Source organism: Geotrypetes seraphini, chromosome 9, assembly GCF_902459505.1.
Source record: "Geotrypetes seraphini chromosome 9, aGeoSer1.1, whole genome shotgun sequence".
NCBI classification, from domain to species: domain Eukaryota; kingdom Metazoa; phylum Chordata; class Amphibia; order Gymnophiona; family Dermophiidae; genus Geotrypetes; species Geotrypetes seraphini.
The window spans coordinates 50,043,997-50,056,565 of record NC_047092.1 but is presented as its reverse complement, the minus strand read 5'-3'; the positions used below and the strand labels follow the sequence as shown (position 1 = coordinate 50,056,565).

The following is a 12,569-nucleotide window of genomic DNA, read 5'->3' as shown; positions in this document are numbered from 1 at the left end:
AAACGAAGCCACAATTGCATAAGCCAGCTTTCTAAGTAATTAAAATATTTGGTCCCCCGTTTATTAAGCATTTTCCCACAGACACATAATGGGAGCAAACCTTTACTAAACAGGCCCCAAGAATGGCTTGTAACTGTCAGTAAACTTTCAGGTTTTGAACCGTTTCGTGTTATTGCCATATTCGGTTTATTTTCTAGCCAGGTGAGGAGGACAAGCCCCCCCTCTTTTTCCAACGCATAGTGTGGGTTTTAGCACTGGCAGCGGTGGTAACTGCACCGATGCTCATAAAATGCCTATGAGCATCAGAGCAGTTACCGGCAAGAAAACCCGCGCTATGTATTAGTAAAAGAGAGGTAAAAGTGTCCATAGATATTCTGAAATAGCTAAGAAGAAAAAATTTAAATTAAATCAGGTTGGGCAGACTGGATGGACCATTCGGGTCTTTATCTGCCGTCATCTACTATGTTATCAAGGGCTTCTTTTACGAAGGCGCGTTAGGGCCTTAACGTGCAGAATAGTGCAGGCCAAAATGCTGCATGCACTAGCTGCTACCACCTCCTCTTGAGCAGGCGGTAGTTTTTCAGCTAGCGCACGCTAATCTGGTGCGCGCGCTAAAAATGCTAGTGCACCTTCGTAAAAGGAGCCCTATGTCACTGATTATAAGCTGTCTTTTCTATCATTTAAAGATGTTCAGTCAAGGAGTCAAGTTTTCCGTTCTTGCTTTATTTACTACTTTATAGAATTAATTGCCCATCAGTCTGTGGTTATGCACTGCCTATCAAATCTTTCAAAAAAGATTAAAGATTTTTCTTGTTTTATGTTATTTTGGATTAGGTTGTTGTTTTGTCTTTTTTAAATTATATACTGTGCAAAATCTTAATGTAAACCACATCGAGCCCTCTTTTGCAGGGATGATGTGGTATATAAAACAAAGGATTAGATTAGTTTAGACAATAACATGCTTTTGATCCTATGAGTGTGCGTATTTTAGCTGGAAGATGGCAGTGTATATTGTGCAATAGACACAGATTATTACAAGACTCTCACAAAACCTGTTAGGCAGATATTTTTTTTTGTGGCAATACCTCTGAATAAAAAAAAATTAAACATTTGTAAATTAAATATTTCATATTCTCTCAACACTGCCATTTACATTTTTGCAGTTCTGAAAAGAGAAAAACACATTTTGTTATAAAATGACTTTTGTTTTTATATATAAATTTAACTGTGGTCTCATATATACATTATAATACATGGGTTATCTAATATTTACATGGTAACACTTTGATTTGTGAAGTAACAAATATTATATAAACCATGAGTAGAAAGTTCTAGGCAGGACTATTGGTTAGGTTTATTATATGTTTTTGTGCAAGTTCCAATTCTCATCCTTTGAGTAACTTGTCTCTATTTGCCTTGTATTACTGCTGCTTCTTTTCATGTTCACAGAAGACTGAGAAGCTTTATTCTTGGGTACTGGAAGCTGGGACTTGGCTCTTGAAATACCCAAGTCCATCTTTGATTTACTGATATTGTGCTCCATGGCTTGACTACTGCTGAAAGAACAGACCCCATCCTATAAATGAAATAAATATGTCAAATTAAAGGACAAGTTAAGTGTCAAGTTCATCCCTATCCATTGTTTTAGTACAGTATTGTGCTTAAGTAGATCATGTAACACTTGGATTGTTCAGGTTATACTACATTTAGATAATTCCTTTTGGCATGGATCTACTGCATAAAGGGGTCAATAAGATCATATTGCGCATTTTCATTTTTTTTCTGACACCATTCCATGCCAGTATTGCAGATTCCTGTTCTTGGCAATGGCTGAAAAAGGACTAAGCAGTACAAAACTAAAAAACAAAGGCTGAACCATAAAAACACATTATGTAATTATTACTATAATATTGTAAAAATATATTTTCCAAAATAAAAATACAGTAATACATAATTGATTCACTGCAAAATTTTGTTTAAAAATGAGTATGTCCTTTACATAGTAAGTACTAAGGGCTCCTTCTACAAAGCCGCGCTAGCGGTTTTATCGCACGCACCGGGTTAGCGTGCGCTAGCCGGAAATCTACCACCTGCTCAAAAGGAGGCGGTCGCGGCTAGCGCATGTGGCAAGTTAGCAGGCGCTATTCCGCACGTTAAGGCCCTAGCACGGCTTTGTAAAAGGAGCCCTAAGTGAATGAAGTATACTGACGTAGCAGAATAGGAATTAGCGTATGGCCAATGAAGCTTTGCCCCAGACACCATATTCTTCACGATGCTTCTAGCTGTCCTCTTTGGAGGGAGGGATGCCACAGCCACTGATGAGATTGGAAGACTGGGGCATCCAAATGGCATATAAAATTTTATAGGGCCGATATTTAGACTGCAGGAGGCAGGCCAGCTAACTCCCACAGTTGGCACTGAGCCCGAACATTTAATGCCAGGCCATTTCCGATGACTAGCTTTTGGCTATCAGGGTTTTGGTTTTTTATGGGGGGGGGGGTAGCGGCTATAACTTAAGCGGCTAGATCAATATTGATTGCTGGTCAGTTAAGTTTATAGCAGTCAAAGATAGGCTTGCTAAACTTGGCCGTTCAGCGCTCAATACTGGTAGAATCCATTCTTGGCCAGTTAAATAGTGCTGAATATAAGGCGGTATGCGGACAAGGGCAAGTGGTGAACATTGGGAAGAATAACCCAAAGTATAACTAGTCAAGGCTAAATTCCCCCAACACCTAAGAAAAAGATCTAGGTGTCATCATGGACAATAAGTTGAAATCTTTTGCTCAGTGTGTAGCTGCAGCCAAAAAACAGACAGACTGTTAGACATTATTAGGAATGTCATGGAAAATAAAATAAGGAATATTACATCATTCCATTTTGCGACCTCACCTTGAGTACTGTGTGACTGTGTGATTCTGGTTTGCTGCATCTCAAAAAAGATGTGGCATAATTAGAAAGGGTACACAGAAGAGCAACTGAAAATGATTAAGGTGATGGGATTCCTCTCATATGAAGAAAGGCTTGAGCAGTCAGGGCTCTTCAGTTTAGAGAAGAGAGGGCTGAGGGGGAATATGATAAGGGTCAACAAAATGATTGTTTACTCGTTCAAAAAGTACAGAGACTAGGGGATACCAAATCCTGCTGTTAGACCACATAGACTCAGTGGTCAAAGGTCACCTATAATGGACTCCCAGAGATGGGTATGAACGACTTCAAAAATTGCTGAAAAACACATTTGGCTCTGGGTGCAAAATGGTACCAGGTCAGCATTGTAAGTTTATAGCCAGAGCCAGACAGGGAAAAAGCAAAGGGGACATTTCCTGCCACATCCAACTAGACTGCCAGGTTAGGACCTTGGGTAAGTCTCATGGGTGATGGTGTGTTGGGTTTTGAACCAGTAGGTGGGACTTGAATGCATATGCAGGGCTTATAGTGGAGGGGATTAGATCAGAGGATGGGGATCTGGAAATTCACATCTGAAAGATGACATGGTGAGTGAGGATCATGAAGATGAGCTCATGGATGGTGAAAATGGAGATTGGCAGGGTGGAGAATCTGGAAGTTCAGACCTGGGGTGGGGGGATCTGAAAGATGATATTGCGAAGTGTGTGCATCAGGAAGATGACATCAAGGGTGGGACACCTGAAAATTCAAATCTGGGGGAGTGGTGGGGATGAGATGAAGAGGAGATGCTCTTCCATGGCAGACAGTTAATTTTTCTTTTTTTTTTGGTGAGTGGGTCTGCGCCATGTTACCCACACGGTTAATCTAAGTGCACTGTGCAGCAAATAGAGCACAGGTGCTTGACCCAGTCCTACATTTACCATGCAGACTTTGACCTTACTGTGAAGTAGTTTTTTGTAACTAATGCATGGTAAGAACAAAACCATACCACACTTTAGTAAACGAGCTCCTTAGTTGGGCAGATTTTCCATATTAGGGTGATTTTACTCATTACCCAGTTTATTTGTTCACAATTCCAGTAATAGTTGAGAATTGAGTCTTCCTTTTCTAAACCATGTGCAAGTCCACAAATACGGTTAATTATGCCAATCTTTTTCCCATCTTGATAGTTGCCCCTTCCCTTCCCTTGTTTAAAAGCAGACTGAAAACTCATCTTTTTTTATAGCTTTTAATCTTTAACCCTACTCCTCTGCCCTCAAACCCAGTCCGCTGATTAACCGTTCCCCTTAACTGTTTGTCTGTTTAGATTGTAAGCTCTTTCGAGCAGGGACTATTTTCTTAGTCTTTGTGACTCTGTGCAGTGCTGCATGCATCTGGTAGCACTATTGAAATAATTAATAGTAGTAGTAGTGATTGTACAGAGTTAGGCTTTTAAACTGTAGATTCCTACGCTCAAAAATCACCCTAATTCTTAACTTTATATCTTCTTCCTCATTAGACATTTTCTGTCTCACGGAAACATGGATTAGATGCAGCGAAGAAAGCTTTCTATATGGTTGCCTTCCTCCCTCTTTAGATTAGATCAGTAATTGGCTCTGTGATAATCGTCTCAAACTGAATGTGGAGAAGATGAAAATCATTTTGCTTTTGAGTCATGATTTTCCAAGACTGGTTACGTTTAAGGAAGTGACAATTTCATTTGTAAGAACAATTAAAACTTTAGGCGTATATTTGGATACTTCTTTAAAGATAAAAGAGCATGTTTCTTATATGTAAAAAATATATTTTATAAGCTGAGGCTTTTGTGCCCTTTAAAGTCAGTGTTAACTAGTTCTAATTTGATTATTCAAAGTCTGATTTCTCCACATTTTGAATATTATAATCCTTTGCTAATGAGTGTTCCTAGGAAATATTTGAGATCTTTACAGGTTGCTCTGAACTCTGTGGAATGGTTAATTACTAAAACTTCTAGATTTGAACACATCACTCCTGTTCTTAAAGAGTTACACTGGCTGCCAATTGAGTATCACAGTCATTATAAATTGTTGCTACTTGTTGGGTTTTTTTTGTAAATCTTTATTCATTTTTATATGTACAATAAGTGTGATAATACATAAACACATTTGCACATTGACAAGAGGACATGGACTGAAGCTAAGGGGGGACAAATTCAGGACAAATATCAGGAAGTTCTGCTTCACGCAACGAGTGGTGGACACCTGGAATGCTCTCCCAGAAGAGGTAATTGCGGAATCCACCATTCTAGGGTTTAAGGGTAAGTTAGATGTATATCTCCTTATTAGTGGCATAAGGTGACATAGGTAAGGGTAAGCTAGATGCACATCTCCTTATGAGAAGCTTAGAGTGATATGGGGACTAAAACTATGCCAGGGTACACCTGGCGGGGCCTCCGCGTGTGCGGATCGCCGGACTTGATGGACCTAGGGTCTGTTCCGGAGATGGCACTTCTTATGTTCTTATTCAGCAATAATACCAATCATAAAATCTTATCTTCCTCCCATCCCATCCCTTCATAATAAGTAATTAAATTACTTTATATAAGATCTCCCCCTCCCTGAAAATGAACTTTAAGAATTAAAGGAAAAGTAACAACTAATCATTACAAAATTTTATTAATGGCTCCCACACATCTTGAAATTTCCTAATATATCCTCGCTGTGTTGCTATTACTCTTTCCATTTTATACATTTGACATAATGAATTCCACCAAAAATTATAATTTAGTCTACTCCAGTTCTTCCAGTTATAAGTAATTTATTGAATGGCAACCCCAGTCATTATGAGTAATAGCTTGTTATTATTTGATGATATCTGATTCTTTGCTCTCATTGACATACCAAATAATACAGTATCATATGATAATGCCACTGGATTTTCTAATAAACAATTAATTTGGTCCCAAATTGATTTCCAAAAAGTCATAATAAATGGACAATAGAATAATAAATGATCTAAAGTCCCTGCTTTGAGATGACAGTGCCAACATTTATTAGACTTAGAGCTACTTGTTTTTAGTATAAATCATGTTTTATTGGCACATCATCAGTAAATACACAAGACAACACGACCATACAACAAGGTCGCGAAACTAGCTACTTGTTTTTAAAACATTGACTAGCAGGATATCTCCAGTTGTGTTTATCCTTTGAATTTATCTACTAACATGGAACTTATGTTCCTTGAACAGTAATACCCTTGTGGTCCCATCTGTTCGTGAAATTCACCATGAAGAATATAGGAAATCTGTATTCTACGTGTGTGCACCACAGTTGTGGAACCAATTACCTGAGCAACTACGAGGGCTTGGTGATGCTGACTGTTTCAAGATTTTGTTGAAAGCGTTTTTGTTTAGGGAGGTATATCAATGCTAATTTTCTAGATTTTTTTTAAGTGTTTTGAAGCTTATTAAATAATTGCTGTTTTAATGTATTCGTCTTATAAATTATGTATGTTTGTTGGAATCTACATAGAAATACTGATACAGTGAAATATAAATTTTTTAAATAAATAAATGTAGCTTATCTAGGTTTTTCCCATACCAATTTAAAAAAATTGTCAAATGCGTTTCATCAAATTGCACCATTGAAACAAAATACATTTCCTCATCCCACCCAAAAAAAGCCATGGTACCATAACGATCATTGTCGATGCATCTCTGGACCCCAAATTGCTCAATTAGAAACTACAAGAAACCATGCTTTCTTTTTCGCAGCCCCCTCCCTATGAAACCTGATTCCTATGTTGCTCATTTCAGAGCTCACCCTTAACAATTTTAGGCCCCTTTTACAAAGCCGTGTAGCCAAGGGCCGGGCGGCAAATGCTCCAACACTCATTCAATTCCTATGGGCATTGGAGCATTTACCGCGCTGTCAGCTTTTGTAAAAGAGGGGGGGGGGGGTCAAATCTGCATTAAAAACCTGGCTTTTTTCAGACAGCTTCTGGTTTTCTCTTTGGTCATCATTTTACCTACAGACAACCCTCCTTGTCCTCTTACTATTCCCCATGTATAAATGCGAGCGTGTTTTTCTTTCCTATAAGAATTCTGTATGTCTTTTCTTCTCTATTTTTATAAGTCACTGTGAACTTATTTGATCTACCGTGCTAGCCAAAGCGATATAGCAAATGTTAAACATAAATACCTGATTCTTATTAGACAAATAATCATGCTTAGAAAACTATGAAGTTCACATACTTTTTCACACAAAAATATTTATTGTTGAGTCTTCTTGTTAAAGAATAACCAAAATCTATTCTTATCTCTGAGTTCTGCATTCAATTGGGTTCTACTGTATTTTTCTCTTGTGAAGGTTTAGATTAGGATCAAATCATATTCTGAGTACAATCTGTAGCACATAAAACCTTTGTTTTCCAGCTGCCTTCAATAGACCATGACTGCTTATAAGATATCAGTCATGAATCAGAATAGCTTTTCTTCTCTTCCTCCTTAGTACCCACCATCCTTAGGGACCAATGTGAGCTGAAGTGTGAGGTTACTGTGAGTTGTATATGCATGTTACAGGGTGCACATATTAATGCTTAGAACTATGCACCACTTACATATGCTATAGGCCCCAATTGGTGAATATACACTAAGTACTATTGAATATACGTACTAGGTAACATGTGAATATACACTAGGTAACACATCACTGCAGGGGGTACATGTGGGCATAACATAAGTATGTCTTCAAGTGACGTGTGCAATCAGTCACATGGGTCACTCAGTGCATGTAAATGTTCCCATTTACACATACTGTTGATATGGCATAACTTACGCTAATATTCTACAAAGATCTCTTGGAACACAGGTGACTGATTCTTAGGCCCTGATTAAATAAATGGTGCCTAAAACTTAAGCACTGAGTAGTGTGTTGCTTAAGTGCGATGCTATAAAAGTTAGGTGCACTTTATAGAATCGCATTTAGTGGAGCCCAAAGTGGGTTTAGGCGTTGATAGGTGTCCTAACCTTAATCACACCCTATTTAAGGGTTTTCTTGACCTAAATGAGTGCACCTAAGTCCAAAGCAGACACCTACATGAAAAGCATGCGATGACCCACCCCCTAAACACACCTATTTTCTGGTAGGCGCCTTGGACTAGGCATCTAGCAATTTAGGCACCTACTATTCACTTAAGCGCAATTTATTGGCACTGATTATGCCTTTTAATTAAGTTAGGTGCCTAGATTGGCTAGCTGCGCCAATCTAGGTGCCTAACTTTAGGCGTCATTTCTAGAATTTTTGTGCATGGCATCAGCACATGTAAACATTACATTACATTAGTGATTTCTATTCCGCCATTACCTTGCGGTTCAAGGCGGATTACATCCAAACTAAAACAAAATTACATTCAAAATTTGAAGGAATAGAATAAGCGATGACATAGAATTTTTAAGGTAATATATATTGGGTAAAGAGTTACCAAAGGGAAGTGGAGGTCTTTAGGAGATAAGAATAGGGTGGAATTATGGGTTTTAGATAACGTTTGGTAGAAAAAGAGTATTAGAGAGATCTAAGGGTAAATAGAGTGTTGGACACGCCAATTTTCAGATCTGCCTCCATAGTGCACAAAAGTTAGCTTGCACAGTACACATGGTACTCGTATATTAAAATGTATGGTACTGAGGCCATTTGCTATTCTTCTGCAATGCAGAGAAGTAAACAGGGGATTTTAAAGCACAAAAAATGCGAGAAATTTACTGCCAGGTCTAGGGAAACATAGAAGGGTTAGTTAAAAGGATTTTTTGGCAGTTTGTGGGATTTAATGCCGGGTTTTGGGTTTGTTTGTTTTTTTTTAAATTATCTTATTTTATTTTTGCGACCATATCAACTACCTGAAACTTTGGAAAAACAGAATGGGAGGTAACAGCTATGTGCACACTTTTGAAGAAAATGTGTTAGCCTTACACAAATTTTATGTGCACAAAATTTTTGCAAGGTACTTTCATCTTCTTCAGACACACATATGGTGAAGCCTCCCTAAGTACAGAACCTTTGTGTGTACTGTATGTGTAAGGCACCCTTTCCCTGACTAGTGCACAAGTTCTGCATGCTTTACATTTAATTAACTGTATTCCCCCATGGTTTAGTTTCTTGTTAATTTCACAGTAGAAGCTACATGGTCAGCCACTGGGACATGGTTTTTGAATCGACCTCTGAGTACATAACATAGAAACATGAACGCCGTGCTGCTAGAGACTGATCACCCGAGATTAACACATGAAGCGTTAACCGCTTTCCTGGCAGAGGTGGTGGCAACTTACCAATGCCAGACCCTTAGTACATGTCATCTGATCCAGAATCACCATTGATTTTGACACCAGCTATGCTTTTAATATAGACAAACACCAATTCCACTCCACCTGGAGACTTTAAGGGTGGCAACATTTACAAATACCAGTGGAAGAAAGTGCAGATCTCGCTGATATTTTCTGGAAATGGCGAAAGAGGGAATACCTTCCTGCTCTCCAACCATGGAATAAGTGGCAAGACAACCAGCAGATAAAGGCCAAGTGGTCCATTCAGTCTGCCCATCCGCAGCATCCACTATCTCCTCCTGTCCCGAAGAGATCCCATGTGCCTGCTTCATGAACACCCCAAGATGCCTTATTTAGCTCACATCCAACACCCCTCCATTCAATAGCAATGCTCAAGAGAGGTTTTTCTTACATTTTCAAATCCTATTAAGACGGGATTATGATAGTCTCACCTTCTGGTAGGGCTGGGCTGAGAAAGCTCTTGCCAGTTTCGTATTCCATGTGTTGCTCTTAGCAATTCTCATAACCTATCTTTCATGCTGAAGCATTACAAATATACAAATACATTTTCTCATGGACAGTTTCAGCCCTATCCCATATTTTGAAAGCTATGACTCTTGCATTTGTGGACCGGTGTTTTCTGTGCTTTTCAAGTCCACTATGTTGAAAGCAGTTTGAGGATTTATTAATGCCCTGCTGTATCTGCCCAAGCCTCTCTCTCTTTGGCTTCTGTTCCATTGAATTAAATGTATTTCCTGGTGCCACGCATAAAAGGCAGTGCTCTAATATCTGGATGTCAGTCAATGAATGGCATGCAATTGTTTTCTTCTGTGTCCACGCTAAACAGCGTCTTAAAAGTGCATGACTCACCCTAGAGGAATCAGTGAACTAGTAGGGAGAGAGAGACACAGCACAGCACAAAGTTCAGTTATTGTCTTTTTGAAGTGAAAATAATTTGAGTAAGGTACAGTATGCATGTATTGGGCTGATTTTGAACATAAGAACATAAGAATAGCCTTGCTGTGTCAGACCAAAGGTCCATCAAGCCCAGAGCCCGTTGTCACGGTGGTCAATCCAGGTCACTAGTACCTGGCCAAAATCCAAGGAGCAGCAACCTTCCATGCTACCAATCCAGGGCAAGCAGTGGCTTTCCCCCATGCCTTTCTCAATAACAGACTATGGACTTTTCCTCCAGGAAGTTGTTCAAACCTTACCACAACCTCTGGTAATGCTTTCCCGAACTTAAGGGTATAGAGAAGGTAGACAGGGACAAATTCTTCAGGCTGTGGGGAGCCACAAGCACAAGGGGGCACTCGGAGAAATTGAAAAAGGACAGGTTTAGAACAAATGTTAGGAGGTTCTTTTTCATTCAGAGGGTGGTGGACACATGGAACGCGCTCCCGGAGGCTGTAATAGGCCAGAGCACGCTACAGGGGTTCAAGGAAGGTCTAGATAAGTTCCTAAAAGATAAGGGGATTGAAGGGTACAGAAAGAAGTAGAGGTAGGTTATAGGATTAGACAGAAACCACTTCACAGGTCACGGACCTGATGGGCCGCCGCGGGAGCGGGCCACTGGGCGCGATGGACCTCTGGTCTGACCCAGTGGAGGCAACTTCTTATGTTGTTATGTTTAACTATTCTCTGAGTGAAAAAATATTTCTTCCTATTGTTTTTAAAACTTCATCGTATGTCCCCTAGTCTTTGTAATTTTTGACAGAATGAAAAATCGATCCACTTGTAGCCATTCTACTCCACTCAGGATTTTGTAGACTTCAATCATATCTCCCCTCAGCCGAATGAAAGTGAGATGCATTTGCTGCCAAGAGTGGCCAATCAAAGAGTTCCCTATCTATAAAATTTCACAAATTATATGGATAGTTCTGGGCTGTTTAAATCATTTATGCCTGCCATTGACTTGTAAGTGGGTGTACATAAATGTTAGCATGCCAATGCCAGTTTGGGCTGCTAGTCTATAATAGAAACTGGGTACCCAGATGCCCAGGGCTGACATGGGAGGGGGGGGGGTTGCAATCAGATCAACTGCCTTGGGTCCCACAGCTCCAGGAGGCCCCCGTGGGCTGGGATGTTCTGCCCTTCTCCCCACCCCATTCCGAAGCCCCCTCACCTTTTAAAATGCAAAGGGGTCGTCGGCACAGCAGCGATTCTCTAGCACCTCATATCATTCTTTGCAAAAAAGTTTACAACCCCACTATATGCTTGTCCGTCTATCCAAATTAGACTGTAAGCTCTTCTGAACAGGGACATTCTGTTGCATGTGGAATGTACAGTGCTGCATACGTTTTCAGCACAATAGAAATTATAAATACACTCATCCTCCTCTCCTAAAGCGGAAACCTTAGCAAAATTCTTTAACGAAAAAGTATCTGTCAACAGAGATTCCTTCTCATCGCTGGTTTCATATAATCCCACGGTGGTCTCCAAAACTGACACAGTGGCAACCCCCATAGTTAGAATTTGGACAGCTTTCAAACCTGTGACTGAGATGCAGGTCTTGCAATTGTGCCACAAATTAAGAACATGCAAATGTATCTTAGATCCCTTTCCCTCATACTTATATGAGAGGATTCCTACCAGGCTATTGCACTCCTAATTAATCTCATAAATTCTGCTTTAGAATTGGGATTTTTTTTCCATTGGCATTGGCTATATTGTTCTTTCTCCACTGCTAAAAAAGCTGACCTAGATCCTTCTTTGCCGTCAAGTTATCGATCTATAGCAAATATCCCTCTACTAACCAAAATGATGGAATCCATTATTTCTGTCCAACTCTCCTCCTATTTGGAGAGATTTTCCATTCTCCTACCATTTCAGCATGGATTTAGGCCAAATTTCAGTACAGAAACCTTACTGGTGTCATTAATATCAAAGGTTCAAAAATTACACTTGAGCAACAAATATGCAATTCTATTTCAATTTGATCTATCTGCAGCTTTTGATGTTGTCCACCATAACATATCGATCCATCAGCTTTCTGAGATAGGTCTCGATCTTACAGTCCTAGATTGGTTCTCCAAATTTTTGCAATCACAATCTTATATTGTTAACATGAATGGCACTATGTCTCTTCCCTGGAAACTGTCATGCGGAGTACCTCAGGGATCACCTCTCTCTCCCATTCCTTTCAATATTTATATGACCACCCTGAAATTCTTCAAATTATCTCCTCTCGAATCTCTGTATACTTATGCTGATGACATCTTTGTTTTCCTTGAGGTAGACTCAAATATTTCTAACCTATCCACAAACATAATTGAATGCATAATGAAACTTCAATCTTGGGCCCTCTCTGTTCAAATGAAGTTAAATGAGACAAAAACAAAACTGTGGTGGCTTGGCCCAAAGTTAGTGTAGACAACTCAGAAGTAGT

The 12,569-nt window shown here is 39.5% G+C and overlaps 1 protein-coding gene across 1 annotated transcript in view; it reads right to left on the bottom strand.

Moving 5' to 3' along the window:
• Positions 1-527: 527 nt before the first annotated feature.
• CTTNBP2 (cortactin binding protein 2) overlaps positions 528-12,569 on the bottom strand; it is a 330,426-nt gene continuing 318,384 nt past the window's right edge. The window contains 2 exon segments of the mRNA XM_033959698.1: positions 528-1,363; positions 1,365-1,576. Coding sequence (XP_033815589.1) covers positions 1,342-1,363; positions 1,365-1,576 — 234 coding nt within the window. The 3' untranslated portion in view covers positions 528-1,341.